At 39.1% G+C, this 15,877-nt stretch overlaps 1 protein-coding gene across 6 annotated transcripts in view; it reads left to right on the top strand.

Moving 5' to 3' along the window:
* The window catches only part of Hectd2 (HECT domain E3 ubiquitin protein ligase 2), an 80,499-nt gene that overhangs the window by 20,799 nt on the left and 43,823 nt on the right, over positions 1-15,877 (top strand). For all 6 annotated transcript variants that reach the window (XR_004768995.1, XR_004768996.1, XR_004768997.1 and 3 more), the window contains 2 exons: positions 14,259-14,397; positions 15,219-15,321. Coding sequence is in view for 3 of the 6 variants with exons in the window: in XM_027406341.2 (XP_027262142.2) it covers positions 14,259-14,397; positions 15,219-15,321 (242 nt within the window). In the remaining 3 variants the exon portion in view is untranslated. The remainder of the gene's footprint in view (positions 1-14,258; positions 14,398-15,218; positions 15,322-15,877) is intronic.

The following is a 15,877-nucleotide window of genomic DNA, read 5'->3' as shown; positions in this document are numbered from 1 at the left end:
ATTCCCCTCATATTCTAGCCAAACAAAATAACTACATATGTGATAAATTATTCTTACAAAAATTTTCTTTTTGGCAGTGCATGCTAACATTAGACCTACTGTACAGTCTTAGAGATTAGATCGATAGCACTTCATTTGTTAGCCTGTCTTTGATAACATCTTCCTTCCTCTGACTTATTTACACCCATACCCTCACACAGGGGTCCTATCCCAGAAACGTATATGTTTTACACAGTTCCACAACACGGTAAAACAAAGCTATAATTGTGGTAGCATTATAGAAATAGAGAAATTAAAAAATTAGACTAATTAGATGAGTTATGGAAAATGATCTCTATTTAGACATATCAACTAGATAATAGCATTTATTCATATCATTTAGAAAGAATTTTTATTGGATCCTCACAATAGTCAAGTAAAATCTCATCATATTTGTTTTTTATTGCTACATAATGAATTGTCATGATCTAATGGTTTTACAACAGCACCCACTTACTAGCTCACCGCTCTGTAGGTCAGAAGTCTGGATGATTGGAGCTAGGTTTTATACTTAGACTCCTTACAAGATTGAAATCAAGATGTTGGTTGGGCTGGACTCTGCACAGATATTCTTTTCCAAGCTCCTTCAATTGCTGGCAAATTGGTTATTTGTGTTTGTAAGACTGGTGTGCCATTACCTTTCCTGACTCATGTGCCTTAGCTTACTCTTTCAAGGTCAGCAGCAGGTTCCTTTTCTAGAATCTTTTTATGATATCAGTCTCTTCAGGTTTGCCTTTTGCAACCAGTGGGAAGATTCACTTCTATGGGGATGTTGTGATTGGTTTTTGCCTACCTGGATAGTCTCCCTATTTAAAGGCAAATCTGAAGGTTTAAGGTTTAGGACTTTAGCATGTCATTAAGAGGATACAGGAACACAATTGAGCAGAGCAGAGACCTAGTAAACCTTAACAAAACTGAAATGTGTGCTAAGGAGACTGATAGGAAGTCAAAGCATGGTATATAGTGGTAACCTTCATTTGAACTGTTTACTCAAATTTCTTAGCCTTTGATTCTCCATTCTCTGATTCTACTTAATCCTTTCTTTTTTATTTTACTTATGGGTGTTTATTTTATGTGCGGGTGTTCAGCCTCCTGTGTCTGTGAGCCATGTGTAAGCCTGTCTCTTGTACAGATGACTTGATTTGTGAACTAGGCTTGTCACCTCCTGTGCTGCCTACAGGTTTCTGAGTAGATTTGTTGACTCTAAATTTAATGTCCCACCTAGCTGAACTCTTACTTCTTGCCTGTTTTCTTCTCGTAGGAGCCAGTCTTGTGGAATCTGGACTTAGCCCAAACTCAGTCACATTGGAATTTTTGCACTTGTCACTCTATGTGAATAGGTCTTACCTGAATAGAACTCTGTCTAGACATCTGGCTATTCTGTCTGAATATCACCTTAGTCCTGGTGTGTTCAAATATCGAAGGTGCTACAGGAAGAATTCTTTTATTGAATGAGAATTGGAGTAAGTCCTCATCATGGAGGTCTCCTGATAATTCCTTGGTTTCTTGAAAAGATCCCTCACTTGTCTGTAAGACTATTTCTTACGAAGTTTGATTCTTAGCAGTTATTACCCTTTTTGTCCTTTCCTGTTAGCAGGACCTGTGGCAGGTATTCTCTCAACAGCTTGTCTCCCATCTGATCTCCAAGTTGTGTTAGAGAAGCTGAGGAAGCCCAGCGTGGGTTCTCTAACAGCTGAGGGATCCTTTCCTCCCTGTAGATCACATAACTAGGTAAGCCTATCAGGTTGGCTGTCCTTTGAAAAAGCTGAGAAGTGTAGGCGTTTTACCTACTATAACAGCTGCTAGAGATGATGCATCTTCAAAGAGAGAGAGAGAGAAAGAGAGAGAGAGAGAGAGAGACCTAGAAGATAAGTAAAGAGGAGTGGAACTGTGTGGGTAACCCTGCATTCTTTCTTAGACTTACTTAAAACATTTTTTTAAAAAGCACAAAACACCTTTAAAATAAGCAAAGCAGTTTTTCCTCAAGCCTTTTGAAAATCTCTTCTTTGGTGGTATTTCAGGAAAGAGTGGATAGAACTCCTACTTACCTGGAGGCCAGGGTTTCGTTCCGAGCCAGCTCAGCTGATTTCATGAGTTTATTCTTGGCAGGGCCTTGGCGCAACATGAGCTCTCGAGTTCTTACTTGAGAAATGCATTTTTGTCACTCTGAAATAGCCAAAGGAAAAGGTGGTCTTAACTCAGTGATTAGTTCTGTGTGAGGGTTCTGTGATGTATTTTCAGGTATAGTACAGAGTTTCCATTTAGGAGCAGTTTGCAGGGCAGATGGAAATAAGTGGTTAACGGAAACAGTGCCAGGCTCGCTGTCTGGGGAGAACAAAGGACATGCCACTTTATGGTTTCTACCTTGAGAATGTCTCCAAGGCCGCAAATGACTTTAAGCATGAACTAATCTTAAACCAAATCTCTACTATCTTCCCCTAAGTTAAAATAAGTGCCTTAGTTATTTTCTTTTCTTAACTATTCCCGGAAAAACGTGTATCTGGAAAAAAAAATTTACTGCATTAGTTTACTTATCTTTTTCACTACTCTCTGCTCCTTAAGTGTATATTTTGGAGAGAGAAAGGGCTGTTGTTTTAGATCAGAATTAACCATTTGAATATCACATGTATGTGATTCAGAAGTAGACTCACCTTAAGTTGTCCTAGAGAGAAGGTAGAATAATCATGAGATAGTGTACTTCTTCCTCGAGTTCCTACCCCACAGCAGGCAGTCTCTTACAGAACCACAGACACGCAGCTTCAGAAGGCGGCCTGCTTTTCTAAGTCACTTGGAAAGTACAGTTTTCCCTTTTCCTGTTCTCTTTTCTAAGCATCCTTCCTAACACTAGGCTTCCCCAGTGCTTTGGCCTCACTCCTCTAACCCTTCCCTCCCAGCCACGTGGCTGCCCACCTCATACAGCTGACCTCCCTGCCAGCTGGACTCAAATAGCTCAGCCTTTTTCCTTTTCTTCTCCATTTTTCCTCCTCTGGGCAGCTGCTGAGATTTATAATTTGTCTCCCTGGGGCTTTTCTTTTAAACATTAGTTTAAATTGTTCAAGAGTTTTTTTTAAAGAAAGTTATAAAAATAAGTAGTTTCATTGTGTCACTATCACATTGTTTTGTTCTGTCTCCTGTATTCTTTTATGTAAATATAAACCTATATATTATTTCCCTACTTAAAAGACATGTACATTGTCCAACCTTGGATTGTTATTTTCAGTTGTTTTATTTGAGTTAACGTTCTTTTTTTACAACTGTATTCTATTATATTAGATGTACACCTTCATTCAGACCCCATAAAAAAAATAAGTCATATCCACCTATTTTTTTAAGCACAGGCAGTACCACAACAAGTGACTATATACATAGCCATTTTGTTCATCTGCAAAATAGTTGTAAGATATTCATGGAAATGTGACTGTCAGATCTGGGCATGTATGTATTTCTAACTTTCTTGAGTTTTTCATCTTAGTCTGTCTCTATGGCTCAGCATCCATGACCCATGAGTCTGAACTTGGTAAATAATTTATTGATTGAAGAAAGGAAAAGGAAGCACTTTTTCTAGGCTGGCCTGTTGCCCTGCTGGGGTATCAAATCCTCTCTAGTCTTTTCTGTAGACAATCTAGTATGAAGCATCTATTTCATTATAGATGAGTGTCTATAGAAATAACTTGCATTTTTATGATGAAGTCCTTTAAAGAACATTTCACTCATGCTCAGTTTTACATCCACCCCACTGAATTTGGTTAAAAGTCTGTCTCCAAAATCAGTGAATGCATTGCTTTATTTGGCTCTGATGGCTCAAGTTCTATGACTTATAGGATTCCCCCACACACACCTTCTTCCTTTCTCCCACCTTTGGCTTTATTTTTGCTAAATGATCAAAAAAGTACTCTTATAGACTGTGATATAAACACCATCTGTTATGACTAATCTACTCTGGTCTTCCCTGTTTCTGCTTCATGCCAAAACTGAAGTAGTCAAAAGTAGCACAAGAACTGCACTGAGAGAGGGAACCTTCAGATTGTTCCTTTATGCTTTGCCTGGTGCTCACATTGTCAGTTGACTACCTGCAACTGTCCATCCACTCTTAACCACCTAACCCTTGTAGACTTTGTTTAATAATCATAGAATGAGGCAGTTGTGGGTGATGAGCTGTAAGCTGTCTTCTGCCCCTAAGTTTTATAATATAAATAATATTTAAGATGGAATTTGCCAGGATATTGGTTTTGATTGATCTTTGAAGGATGTTTTTGTTCTTGTTGGGGTGATATTTTTGATACATAATACAGTTTATTAGCTCCTGTTTCCAAGTAGGTCTCCCTTTTGCTCCTTGGTTTTTTTCATGATAGAAGATTGGACACTGTTCAACAGTGGAAATAATCTAGGTTTTATAGCTTTTTGTTCTAGGTTTGAATCCAGGCTCTGTAATACACAAACTGCCATTCTAGAAAAGTTACTTAATCTCATTCTATTTATTTCCCCATCTGTAAAATAAGGCAATAAATAGCTGTTCTGCAAAGTTACAAGGATAATGAAAAAAAAAGCATTTAAAACATTCAGTTCTATGCCTTATAAAGTTCAGCAAATGTATATGATGAGTAAATTTTTATGTTTGTATTGTTTAATGATGGTCTTAGGTGCCGTAGTAGAGAGGCTAGCTCACTCAAGTTACTTTACTCAAACATATACAAGGTTAATTAGGGCTGGGAAAAGTCCCAGCTACCAAAGTTATCTTGCTTTTGCTGCCCATGAAAGCAGACAACCCACACAAATCTCAGTCCCTTTTAATTATGCCAGCCGTAATCAAATGTAAGAGCTCCAGGTCTGCCAGGAGTGTCTTTAGACCAAGGTCAGTGCAGCCGCAAGCTCTCACGTAGCATCAATTCTGCAGATACTCCAGACAGACAACGTTTCTTCAGGCTTCAAACAGCCTCAAAACAATTTCTAAGCTTCTACTGATTGACCCAAAAATAGCAAAGGCTTTGCTGAAACATTTCCCTCAGAGCCAGGCACAAAGGCTTTACTTTACATATCAGTACATGTTTACATCTGTATAATTTGTATGGTACAGAATTGTAGAAGGGATTTTGATAAAGCAGTTTCTGTTACCCCATGAAATTTCATGAGCAACTGAGAGCACAATTTTTAAATTCAAATGGATATAATAGTGGTTAAATTGAAACCCAGCACTTCAATCGAGAAAAGAACAGAACCAGCAGGGTCTCAGTGAGCCCACTTCAGTTGCATTGCCCTTCTTCTCAGAGGTCACTACTGTCTCCTTGTCTATAGTTACCTCCATCTGAACCCTCCTGTGAAATGAACAGCTTTGGGTTATTGTTTGATCAATGCCTTTGATGTCTAGCAGTCACATGGCCTTTTCAACTGCCCAGGGTACTGAGCACAAAAGTGTGAGTGACCTGAGTATCATTAGCTCATTCAGATGGTGGACTCAGAGGAGAAATGCAGGGACTTCACCAGCACACTGGCAGGCCACCCAAGAGTAAGTCAGTCTGTGCAAGGTTTTCCTGTTCAGTCTCTCTTCAGTTTCAGAAGAACACAAAGGCAGTCAAGATCTTGGTGATGACAAGTGTCATAAATTACTAATTCTCCAAATGGTCTGTCCACTCTGCAGAATAAGCTCTGTTTGGGACCACTGTGATTTCTGATCCTTTTAGTAAGACAACTGTCTCTGGAGTTCTGTTTTGTCTCCATAACTCACTTTCTGAAAACTTGTAGAACCATTCCTTTGTCTCTCAGGTTTTGAAACTGCAGGGTAATGTGCCTTAGTTTGAGTCCTTTTAAATAAATTTCTTATGATATATTCTTTTCTGTCTGTCATCTCCTGTATTTAAATTCTAGGAAAAACTTGTAGGTCAATATAGCCTTTGGCTTATTCTTCTTGAATCTGCAGATTTATGTAATGAAAGTAACAAAGAACCTTTTGTTGTAGTTTTAATGGAATTTTGAGAGAAATAAAAAGGCTACTCATTTGGCTGTTTATCTTGAAAAGCCTCCATTTGTTCCTTTAAGAAAAACATTTATTGTGTATGTGTGTATACCCAAGTTTATGTATATGTACACCACATACATGCAAGTTCCCGAAGAAGCCCCCCAAAAGGTATCATATACCCTTGAACCATCTCAGGAAGTTCTTATTGCCAGATATGGGTGTTAGGAACCAAACCCAGGTTTGTACAAGAGCAGCAAGTTCTCTTTAACTCTGAGTCATTCCTTCAGCCCTCTTTGTTTGTTTAAAAGGTGAGACATGAAATTCTGAGAAATGACTTGATTTGCACAAAGTTACATTTTCCATTATCTATTTGCATTATAACAGCCACCTCAAAATTAGTTATTAAGACAATGGCAATGATTATTTAATTCATAAATGTATAATTTGGAAGGGGACCTTTTTCTCGTAAGCATCATCTGAATTGGCTTGAAAAATGAGGGACCTAGGGTCACCTGAAGACTTGCTGAGCATTTATGTACCTCAAATCTTGGACTGTAGATTAGACTTGGACTAGGCACCTACATGTGACCTTTTTATGTGGCTTCCTAGCTTCTGTACAGCATAGTGACTGAATTATGAGACTAAATGTCCCCAAAGAGAAAGCCAAAACTTGCATGGCCTTTTATGATCAAGTTATGACTTGTACCACATTTTATTAACAGGCATTCATCAAGACTGGCCCATATTCAAAGGGATGGCAACTAGGCTGTCTTTTATTTTAATTTTTAAATTTTATTTATTTTACATCTCAACTGCAGTTTTCCCTCTCTCCTCTCCTCCAAGTCCCTCCTCCACCTCCCTGCCCCCTCAGTCTCCTCCTCCATTTCTATTCAGAAAAGTACAGGCCTCCCATGGATATCAACAAAACATGGCATATCAAGTTGCAGTAAGATTAAGCACCTCCCTTGTATTAAGGTGAGCAAGATAACCCAATATGAGGAATAGAGTCCCAAAAGCCAGCAAAAGAGTCAAAGACAGCCCCTGCTCCCACTGTTAAGAGTCCCACAAGAAGACTAATCTATACAACAGCTATATTCAGACTACCTAGGTCAGTCCCATGGAGGCTCCCTGGTTGTCAGTTCAGTCTCTGTGAGCACAGGTTAGTTGATTCTTTGAGTTTTCTTGTGATGACCTTGATCCCTCTGGCTCTTACAATCCTTCTTCCCACTTTCCAGCAGGATTCCCTGAGATCTGCCTAATGTTTGGCTGTGGGTCTCTGTATCTGTTTCCATCAGTTGCTGGATGAAGCCTCTCTGGTGACAGTTGATATAGGCACCAATCTATGAGTATAGCAGAATATCATTAGACATCATTACATTGACTTATTTTGTCTCCAGTCATGTTTGGTTCTATCCTAGGTCTCTGGGCCATCCAGCCTCTGTGCTCCAGGCAGTGTTGGGTGGGTTCACTCTCGTAGCATGGGTCTGACGCTAGAACAGTCATTGGTTGGCCACAGTCTCTGCACTACCCTAACCCCAGCACATCTCATAGTCTGGACAGACTGTAGGTTATGTGGCTGGTTGGTGTCCCAGTTCCTCCACTGAATAAACGCTTTTGGGAGTTGATTCTCTGCTTCTACCATGCTGGTTCCAGAAATTGGACTCATATCCTTAGAATTAGCAGCAAGTGTTTTACCAATTGAGCCATCTCTGTGGTCCTACTTTTTACAGAGTTACAGACAGTTCTGAACTGCAATGTGGGTGCTGGGAATTGAACCTGGGTCCTTTGGAAGAGCGGTCAGTGCTGTTAACAGCTTGAACCATCTCTCCAGCTCCTGACTCTTTTGATTGAAGGACTAACGGAGAACCTGTGGACATATTTTAAAACTACATATGTGGATATAATATGTAGACCTGGGAAAAGAAGATAAGGATTTTAAAATTTCATTTCATTTTATTTAAGTAACATTTTTTCATGTATTTTATATACTGTAGGAAGTTTCCCCTACCTCCTTTCCTCATGACCCCTCCAACCCTCTCCCCTTCCACTCCTCCATCTCCATTCAAGAAGGGGCAGGCCTCCCATGGGCACATCAAAGCATGGCATATCAAGTTGAGGCAGGACCAAGCTCCTCCCCTTACTCCTCCCCTTGTGTCAAGGCTGTGCAAGGTAATTCAGCATGGGGAACAGGTTCCCAAAAGCCAACTAAGTGCCAGGGATAGGTCTTGATCTCACTGCTAGGAATCTTACAAAGAGACCAAAGCTACACAACTGTCACCCACAAGTAGAGGAAGGACCTCAGTCAGTCCCTTGGAGGCTCCCTAACTGTTGCTCCAGAGTCCATGAGCTCCCTAAGAGCTCAAGTCAGCTGTTTCTGTGGGTTCCCTGTCATGAACCCTTGGCTCATACAATCCCCCTCCCTTTCTTCAGCAAAACTCCCAGAGCTCAGCCCAGTGCTTGGCTGTAGATCTCTGCATCTGCTTCCATTAGTTACTGGATAGAGTATCCCTGGTGACAATTAGGATGGTCACCAGTCTGATTACAGTAGATGGTCAGTTTAGGCACCCTCTCCCCTATTGCTAGGAGTCTAATCTGGGGTTCTCCTTGTGGATTCCTGGGGTTTTCCCTTGGGCCATATTTCTCCCTAGCCCCAAAATGCCTCCCCATCAAGCTGTTGCTCTCCCCCTCCAGCCTACCTCCTCCAGAACCCAGCCCACCCAACCTGCTCCTTTTAATTCTTCCAAAACTGTTTGTAAACCATGTTGTGGTGGTTGGGTGGTGGCCATGCATACCTTTAATCCCATGGCTCGGGAGGCAGAGACAGGTGGATCTCTTGAGTTTGAGGCCAGCCTGGTCTACAGAGAGAGTTCCAGGACAGGCTCCAAAGTTACAGAGAAACCCTGTCTCAAAAAACAAAACCAAACAAAACACAAAAAGGCATGCTGTAGAGCAGGACATCATACCTCCCCTTACATAGCAGCTCTTTAGAACCTCAGCTCAAGAACCCCTTGAGGCTTTTAGGTGGCATGTACATTTTACTTTCCTTCACTGCTTCAACTTCTCTGTTACAGAGCGTATTAATCACACTGATAAGAGATTTTTTTATATTTGATTATTTTGTAGTAGATCCTGTCCACTTGGGTTTTGAATAGTTGTCAGAACACAGTCCAAGAATGGAGTCATATAAGAATTCTGAGTGCTTGTGAGAAAACTCCAAGAAAACAGACAAGAGTCTTGTGACCTCAGTTTCTTCAAAACAGAATTGTTCTTGGGATGTGTTTTGGTGCTACTCCCAGGTGTAGCAGATAGGAGTGAGTTTACTTTAGCTGTTGTTATTCATATGTCGGGGGGGGGCAATTTTTTGCCATATGAAGCTTGTCCTTGTGATTTTAAACTTAACTCAGGTGACTAACCTTCAGAGTATAAATTGTCTGATGCTCTGAATAAACCTGGCTATTGCATGAGGCTTTGGCCTGTCCCAACCTGCAGGACATCAACCTGGGGCAAGAGAGTCAGGGATAGGGAATGGAGACAAGAAACGCAAAAAGATCCACCACAAGACAGGATTCTGATCAAGTGGCAAACTTTACTTTTCTCAGGCTAGCTTTTATAGTCAGGATATGGGGAGGGGCGGAATGGGTTGTTTGTAAGCCAGATGTTAGTGTAGGCAGGATATTAGAAAGCCACAAAGAGGATGTTTGGCAGGGTAAAGAGTTCATGAGTAAGAGGTCCAGGGAGGGTTGCCTAGGTGACTGAGCCTCTGGGTGGAGGACTGGGTCAGGTTGTTTATTTTCTTGAGCTGAGGTTCTTAAAGAGCTGCTATGTAAGGTTAACTATGTGGCCTGCCAAGCATGGCCTAGGATCTCATGCCAAGCCCTGAGATTCGGCTCCCAACACTGGCCCGCCTCATTTTTAGGCTCAGCTCTCTCAGGTGCATACCTCCAACTAGAGCAGTAAATAGTTACAAGATGAAGAGTCCTGAAGTGCTGATATCTTAAGCAAAGAAAGGATGAGCTACTCCTGGAAGTCAAGCAGTCCATTCAGTTACATGCCTGAGCTGGCCTTTCAGATTCTCTGAAACCTTAGGAATGACTGACCATTTCATTCATTTTGTATCAGAGCTGAGGTTCCAAGAGCTTCAGTGACTGAGGTTAACAGTAACTCAGGAAGCAATAGATCCAGACCCTTGTTTTCAAGGTTTGTGCTTTTCCATTCTTTATGAAACTTGGAGCATAGTATTTTGCTGTTGTGTATGAAAAGCAGCAACTCTTTGTATGCCATTACTTCCTTATCAGCAGCACATAGACCCAGGTTCCGTCTCTTGAACACACAATCTACATTGACACTCTTGTTTATCTCTGAGCTACTTTTGCTATCTGATGGCTATGCAGGAACAGTCTCTATATGGCCAATAGAAATATCAGTTTCCATTTTGATTATTGCAGTTGTTGAAAGCTGCATATACCATTTTCAACCAGAGTCAACCAACAGAAATAATGCGATGGCAAAATTTTGCTGGTAATCTCGCACCTTTATACATAACTGTATTACAGTCCACACACATTTTAATATACTACCAAACCTCACCACAGTTGTGTTCTTCTTACATTGACTTCAAGTGTTTTACTTAATGTTTCTAAGCAACCAACTAAAATTGGCATCAGTTATTAAAAGGAAGGAAAATGATTACTGCTTATCAATTTAGCACGGAGTGTTCCCAAGTATTGGCTGAATGAAACCTAAATGGCAGGTTTTTGCAAATGTAATTTTGCTTTTTTACTGTATTACAATAGCTTTCTATATTGCAGAGTTGCATATGTCAGGACGAAGATTTTCCAGTTCTATTTTATGACATCGATATGAGGCTTAATTAATCACCATAGTTATTGGTTTTCTCTTTTGAATTAAATTTTTATAAACCATCTGTGGAAAAGGCAGAAAGCCTATCTCTAAAAACAATGCCTTGATATTTGGGGACATAGGAGCATCTGTGAACTGTTATTTTTCTTCCCTTAATAGCTGAATGTCACATCCTGTAATTTGGCTTTCATTCACTGATATGAGCAAAGGATTCAACCCCTTTCAGACTTGGATTTCATTAACGTATATGTTAACATTCTGCAGGGTTTGTTTTTTTTTCAGTCAAGTTACCTTTGAAACTAAAAATAGAGCCTCTGATTGCCTCACTGGCCAATCCTCCTGGTCTTAGCGTTACTAGTTCTCTTATGTAAGACTCCTCCCACTCTTGGGCGCTGCCAAAATCAAGTTCTCTTACTAACTTGATTTCACTGCTCTTTTACCTCAGCGTGGTATTAATAAAAGCGAGTGGGTATGAAAAATACATGCATATAGGCTTAGTTTGTGAATAAGTTAATTTGTATTTGAATGAGTCTGTTTGTGTTTAATAGTGGGTGTTTATAGCCAGGTTGAGAAAAGTGTGTGGGAAGGGATAGGGAAGGATAAGCCTAGTGAAGAATGAGAAAAACTAGAAGCACCACAAAAACACCATTGTAACAAGACCAGGGTTTATTTCTTTTCTAAAATGCCCCTTCCTGTTAATAAAAATTTCTAAGCATAAGAAGTCATGTATTGAAATGTTTCATTTTACTTGCTAATAAATCAAGCCTTTATCAAATCTTTTTTTTACATTACAAATTGCTACATCTTTAATATTTGCATATTTAGTAAGAGGTACAAAATAATTATGGAAACAAATGTAATAAATCTATTGTATGTTGTCAGCATCACTGTCTTCTCATATCACTTGACTGAATAGTACATCACAGTGTAATTCCTAGACAAGTAGCATCAGCATCACCTGAGAGCATGTTAGAAATCAAACTCTTGTGTCCTTTCCCAATCTGCTTCATTGCACAATCTAAGGAGGGCTCAGCCATCAGTGTTTCAAGCTGGAAAGCCATATTCTCTGGAGTATGAAAACATGGAAACTCTATCTTCTAATATGAAAATTTATTCTAAAACAGACTATCTTGGTTATCTTTTTATAACTAGGATGGAATAACCTGAGAAAATCAATTTGAAGGGAGGAAAGAGTTATTTTGAGTCACTGTGTCAGTCTGTTGTAGCTTAGCCCCATTATACATGGGACAAAGATGAAGAAGTAGAGTTACTCACCTCAAGGAAGCTGGAAGGTGAAAGATAATGAGTCTGGGGATAAGATAAATTCCTTTGAAGGCACACACTTCCAGCAAGTAACTGGCGGTTTGAATAAGAATGGCCCCCATAGGCTTACAGATTTGAATGTTTGGTCACTAGGAAGTGGCACAATTTAAAAGGATTAGGAGGTATGGCCTTGTTGGAGGAAGTGTGTCACTGGAGATGGGCTTTGAGGTTTCAAAAGTCCAAAAGCTAGGTCCTGATGTCTGCAAATTCAAATGTAAAACTCTTAGCTACTCCTCCAGCACCATGTCTACCTGCATGTTACCATGCTCTCCACCATCATAATGGACTAAACCTCTGAAACTGTTTGCAAGCCCCAATTAAATGTTTTTCTTTATAAGAGTTACCCTGGTCAGGTGTCTCTTCACAGTGATAGAACACTGACTAAAAGATAACCTTCTTGCCCTAGTTAGGCCACACCTCCTAATAGTCATTCAACTCGAATCTCATCAGTAGATTAATCCATTGATGGCATCAGCACCCTGATGATCATTTACTGATTACTGAACATTGTTCTGAGGGTTTACATAACCTTCAATGAAGAAAAACACATTAGAAGAGATTTAGATTACAAGTTTATTAATCATAAAGATATAAAGTGTGTCCCTAAATCACTACATAGGTTTACTATGTATCAGTGTTTAAAATCATGAACATAGTTTACAATAAAATTAACTGGTAAAATGGCCACTTGATCCCCTGAAGATAAGCAGAACAAACAACCAAAAATGTAAGTTCTCCTTGGTATTAGCTGGTGGGCAGAATGTATCAGGAGACTGGAGCAAAGCTGTTTGGTGGACCTTGGAATAAGAGAGTTTCAGAATAATAGGAGTTTCAGAAATAGGAGATCTCAGAAAACAAGCTTCCATTTGTTTAGCTTTTACACAGAAACAGCAAATGACAGAGGTGCACTAGGTTCTGAGAGCTCAAAAATAACATTTGCAAGTAAAAATTAGCAATAAAAGGGATCATAATCAAATTTTGTATTTTTCCTTTTTTGCAGATTTTTTATGGTGCAAATAAACATCTTTATAAACAACAGTCCAGATATTTATAATTTTAGACAATGGAAAACAGATTAAATATGAAACAAAGGAACATTTCACTAACATGCAGATGTTTTTTATTTGAATTAGAAACAAGATTGTTTTACATGTCAATCCCTGTTCCCTCTCCCTCCCCTCCTCCCCTACCATGCCCCCCCCACCAACTAAAACACCACCTATCACACACATATCCTTTCTGCTCCACAGGGAGGGTGAGGCCTTCCATAGGGTGTCATCAGAGTCTATCATATCCTTTGGGATAGGGCCTAGGCCCACCCCCATGTGTCATGGCTCAGGAAATATTGCTCTATGTGGAATGGGCTCCCAAAGTCCACACCTATGCTAGGGATAAGTACTGCTCTACTACAGGAGGTCCCGTAGATTTCCGAGGTCTCCTCACTGAAATCCACATTCCTGGGGTCTGGATCAGTCCCATTTTTATTATAACAAGGAACTAAGGAATGACCATGAAGACACATGAGAAATGCATGTCCACAATAAGTAAAATATTCAATATATGTAACTGCTTCAAAAAATAATAGAACATTTGAAAGAACAAAAATGGGTCAGAGCAAAAGTTAGAAATAAAGGGACAGGGAAATTATGGACACTAATAAGAAAATGCTAAGACTTACAAATTATAGAGGACATGTATAAGTGATTCGTATGTTTCTAAAAAGTTAATAAGTATTAATAATATTAAGTTTCACTGAAATACTCCTTGAAAGACACCTTTAAAAAGAAAGGAGAGAAAAAAGAACTATACATTTCATTGATAAATGACTTTGGAGAGAAATGGAAATAGGTAGTAAACTCTATTTATGTAAGATACAGTCAAATAGCTATGAAATGATACGAATTTATGGAAGACATGGCCTAATAGCTGTTAGAAGTGAAATGCCTGGGGAGTGCCATTCACTGAAATGGGGTTTTGTTTTATGATCCCAAAGTGAATGCATTATAAAATACTGTTTTCTGTTCATGTTTTCTAATTTGTAAAAGTTTTGATTCACTACATTACATTCTCTTATACTTCACAGTGAGAGACCTACCACCAATTTGTCTTGATGTTAGACAAAAACAGCGTATGTCTATGGATGCATTACCATCTGAAGTGAAGGTTCCAGCCCTTCCAGAACCTACCCTTCCTAGCCAGCCCAAAAGTGTGAAAGACTTTGAGTAAGTTCCAACTCACTCTTTTTTGTAGACTGATAGTGATCTGTATGCCAATGCTTTACATAGCTTAACATCTTTACCTGAAAATTTAGCCGAACTTGTAGGTTGTTGTAAGATACCAAACAAAAGTGAAGACACAAAAGACATCTTGACAACTTATCTCAAGTTGAAGATATAAATAAATGCATGAATGATGGATAGTGGATATGTTGTAGCAAAAGAAAGCAAACACCAAGAGAATCTTAAGTCAGTATTGGCCCAAAAGGTTAGCAACAAGATAATGAACTCTACCATTAAAACACACACACAAGAATTCATCTACTATGTAATCATACTATAAAAGTGATATCACTATTCAGAAAATCAAAATACATAATTTGAAATGCTAAATTGGGAATGAGAAAGTAAAGATTCTAGCTGTAAATTGCAAAAGCTCCAGAAACTGGACTGTGAAGGAAAAGAGATGTGTGTCAAAGGTAAATTGTTTTAGCTGGACAGGATGGTGCATATCAATAAAACTAGCACTCAGAAGCCTGAGGCAGGAACACCCCAAATCTGAGTCTAACATGGACTACAGAACAAGATTCTCTTAGGGAAAAAAATAGGTAAATGAAAAAAGTTAAAGCTGAAATAATATTTTAATATAATTAAGAACTATATATTTATATGCTATTCCTATATCAACTGTAACAAATTTATGTTGTTTTCATTATTTAAAATTATATGACATTCATTTTTTAAAAAGAAATGCTATTTTATTTGAATGATGTTTCACTCCACTTATGGTTAATATATGGTTTTGTTTCTTTTGCTCTGTTTTTTAGAGAAGATTTAGAAAAAGCTGAGTCAACAGGAAATTGGAAAACAGTACATGCTTTTTATATAACAACATTTGATTCCTTCCCAGAATTAAATGCTGCATTTAAGGTAATAATATATGAATGATACTTTCCATTCACTTATAATTTCAAATAAAAAATAAGACTCCATTTTATAGTTAGTATTGACTTAAACAGTGTGTGTTCTTTAATTATATGTATTGTCTTGGTTAGGTGTTTATTACGTGAGGAGACTCTTACAAAGAAAACAGGTTCAACCCGTCATAGTAGGGAGCATGGCAGCATGCAGGCAGGCATGGTGCTGAAGAAATAGCCTAGTGTCCTACATCTTGTAGGCAACAGGAAGTCAGCTAACGGTCACACTGAGTGAAGCTTGAGAAAAAGACCTCAAAGTCCAGCCTAAAGCAGTCTTTAGAGAGCCAACTCAAAGACCACACCCAGGGTATGCTAAAAATCCACCAGTGCATCGAGGGCTAGACTTTTCTGTCTGAGGCGTGAACAAGGAAACACATGCTTTCTGATGTTAACTTTCTCTTTTACGTCACCTTTTAAAAATCTCCCCATCTCCACATAGCTGCATCTCTTTACATGCAGCTGCTCATCACACTCTCTCTCCATTTCTTCTGCTTCACCTTCTGCACATT

Source organism: Cricetulus griseus, chromosome 3 (genome assembly GCF_003668045.3).
Source record: "Cricetulus griseus strain 17A/GY chromosome 3, alternate assembly CriGri-PICRH-1.0, whole genome shotgun sequence".
In the NCBI taxonomy this organism is placed as follows: domain Eukaryota; kingdom Metazoa; phylum Chordata; class Mammalia; order Rodentia; family Cricetidae; genus Cricetulus; species Cricetulus griseus.
The sequence above is the reverse complement of the archived record's forward strand: the minus strand, read 5'-3'. Positions and strand labels throughout refer to the sequence as shown.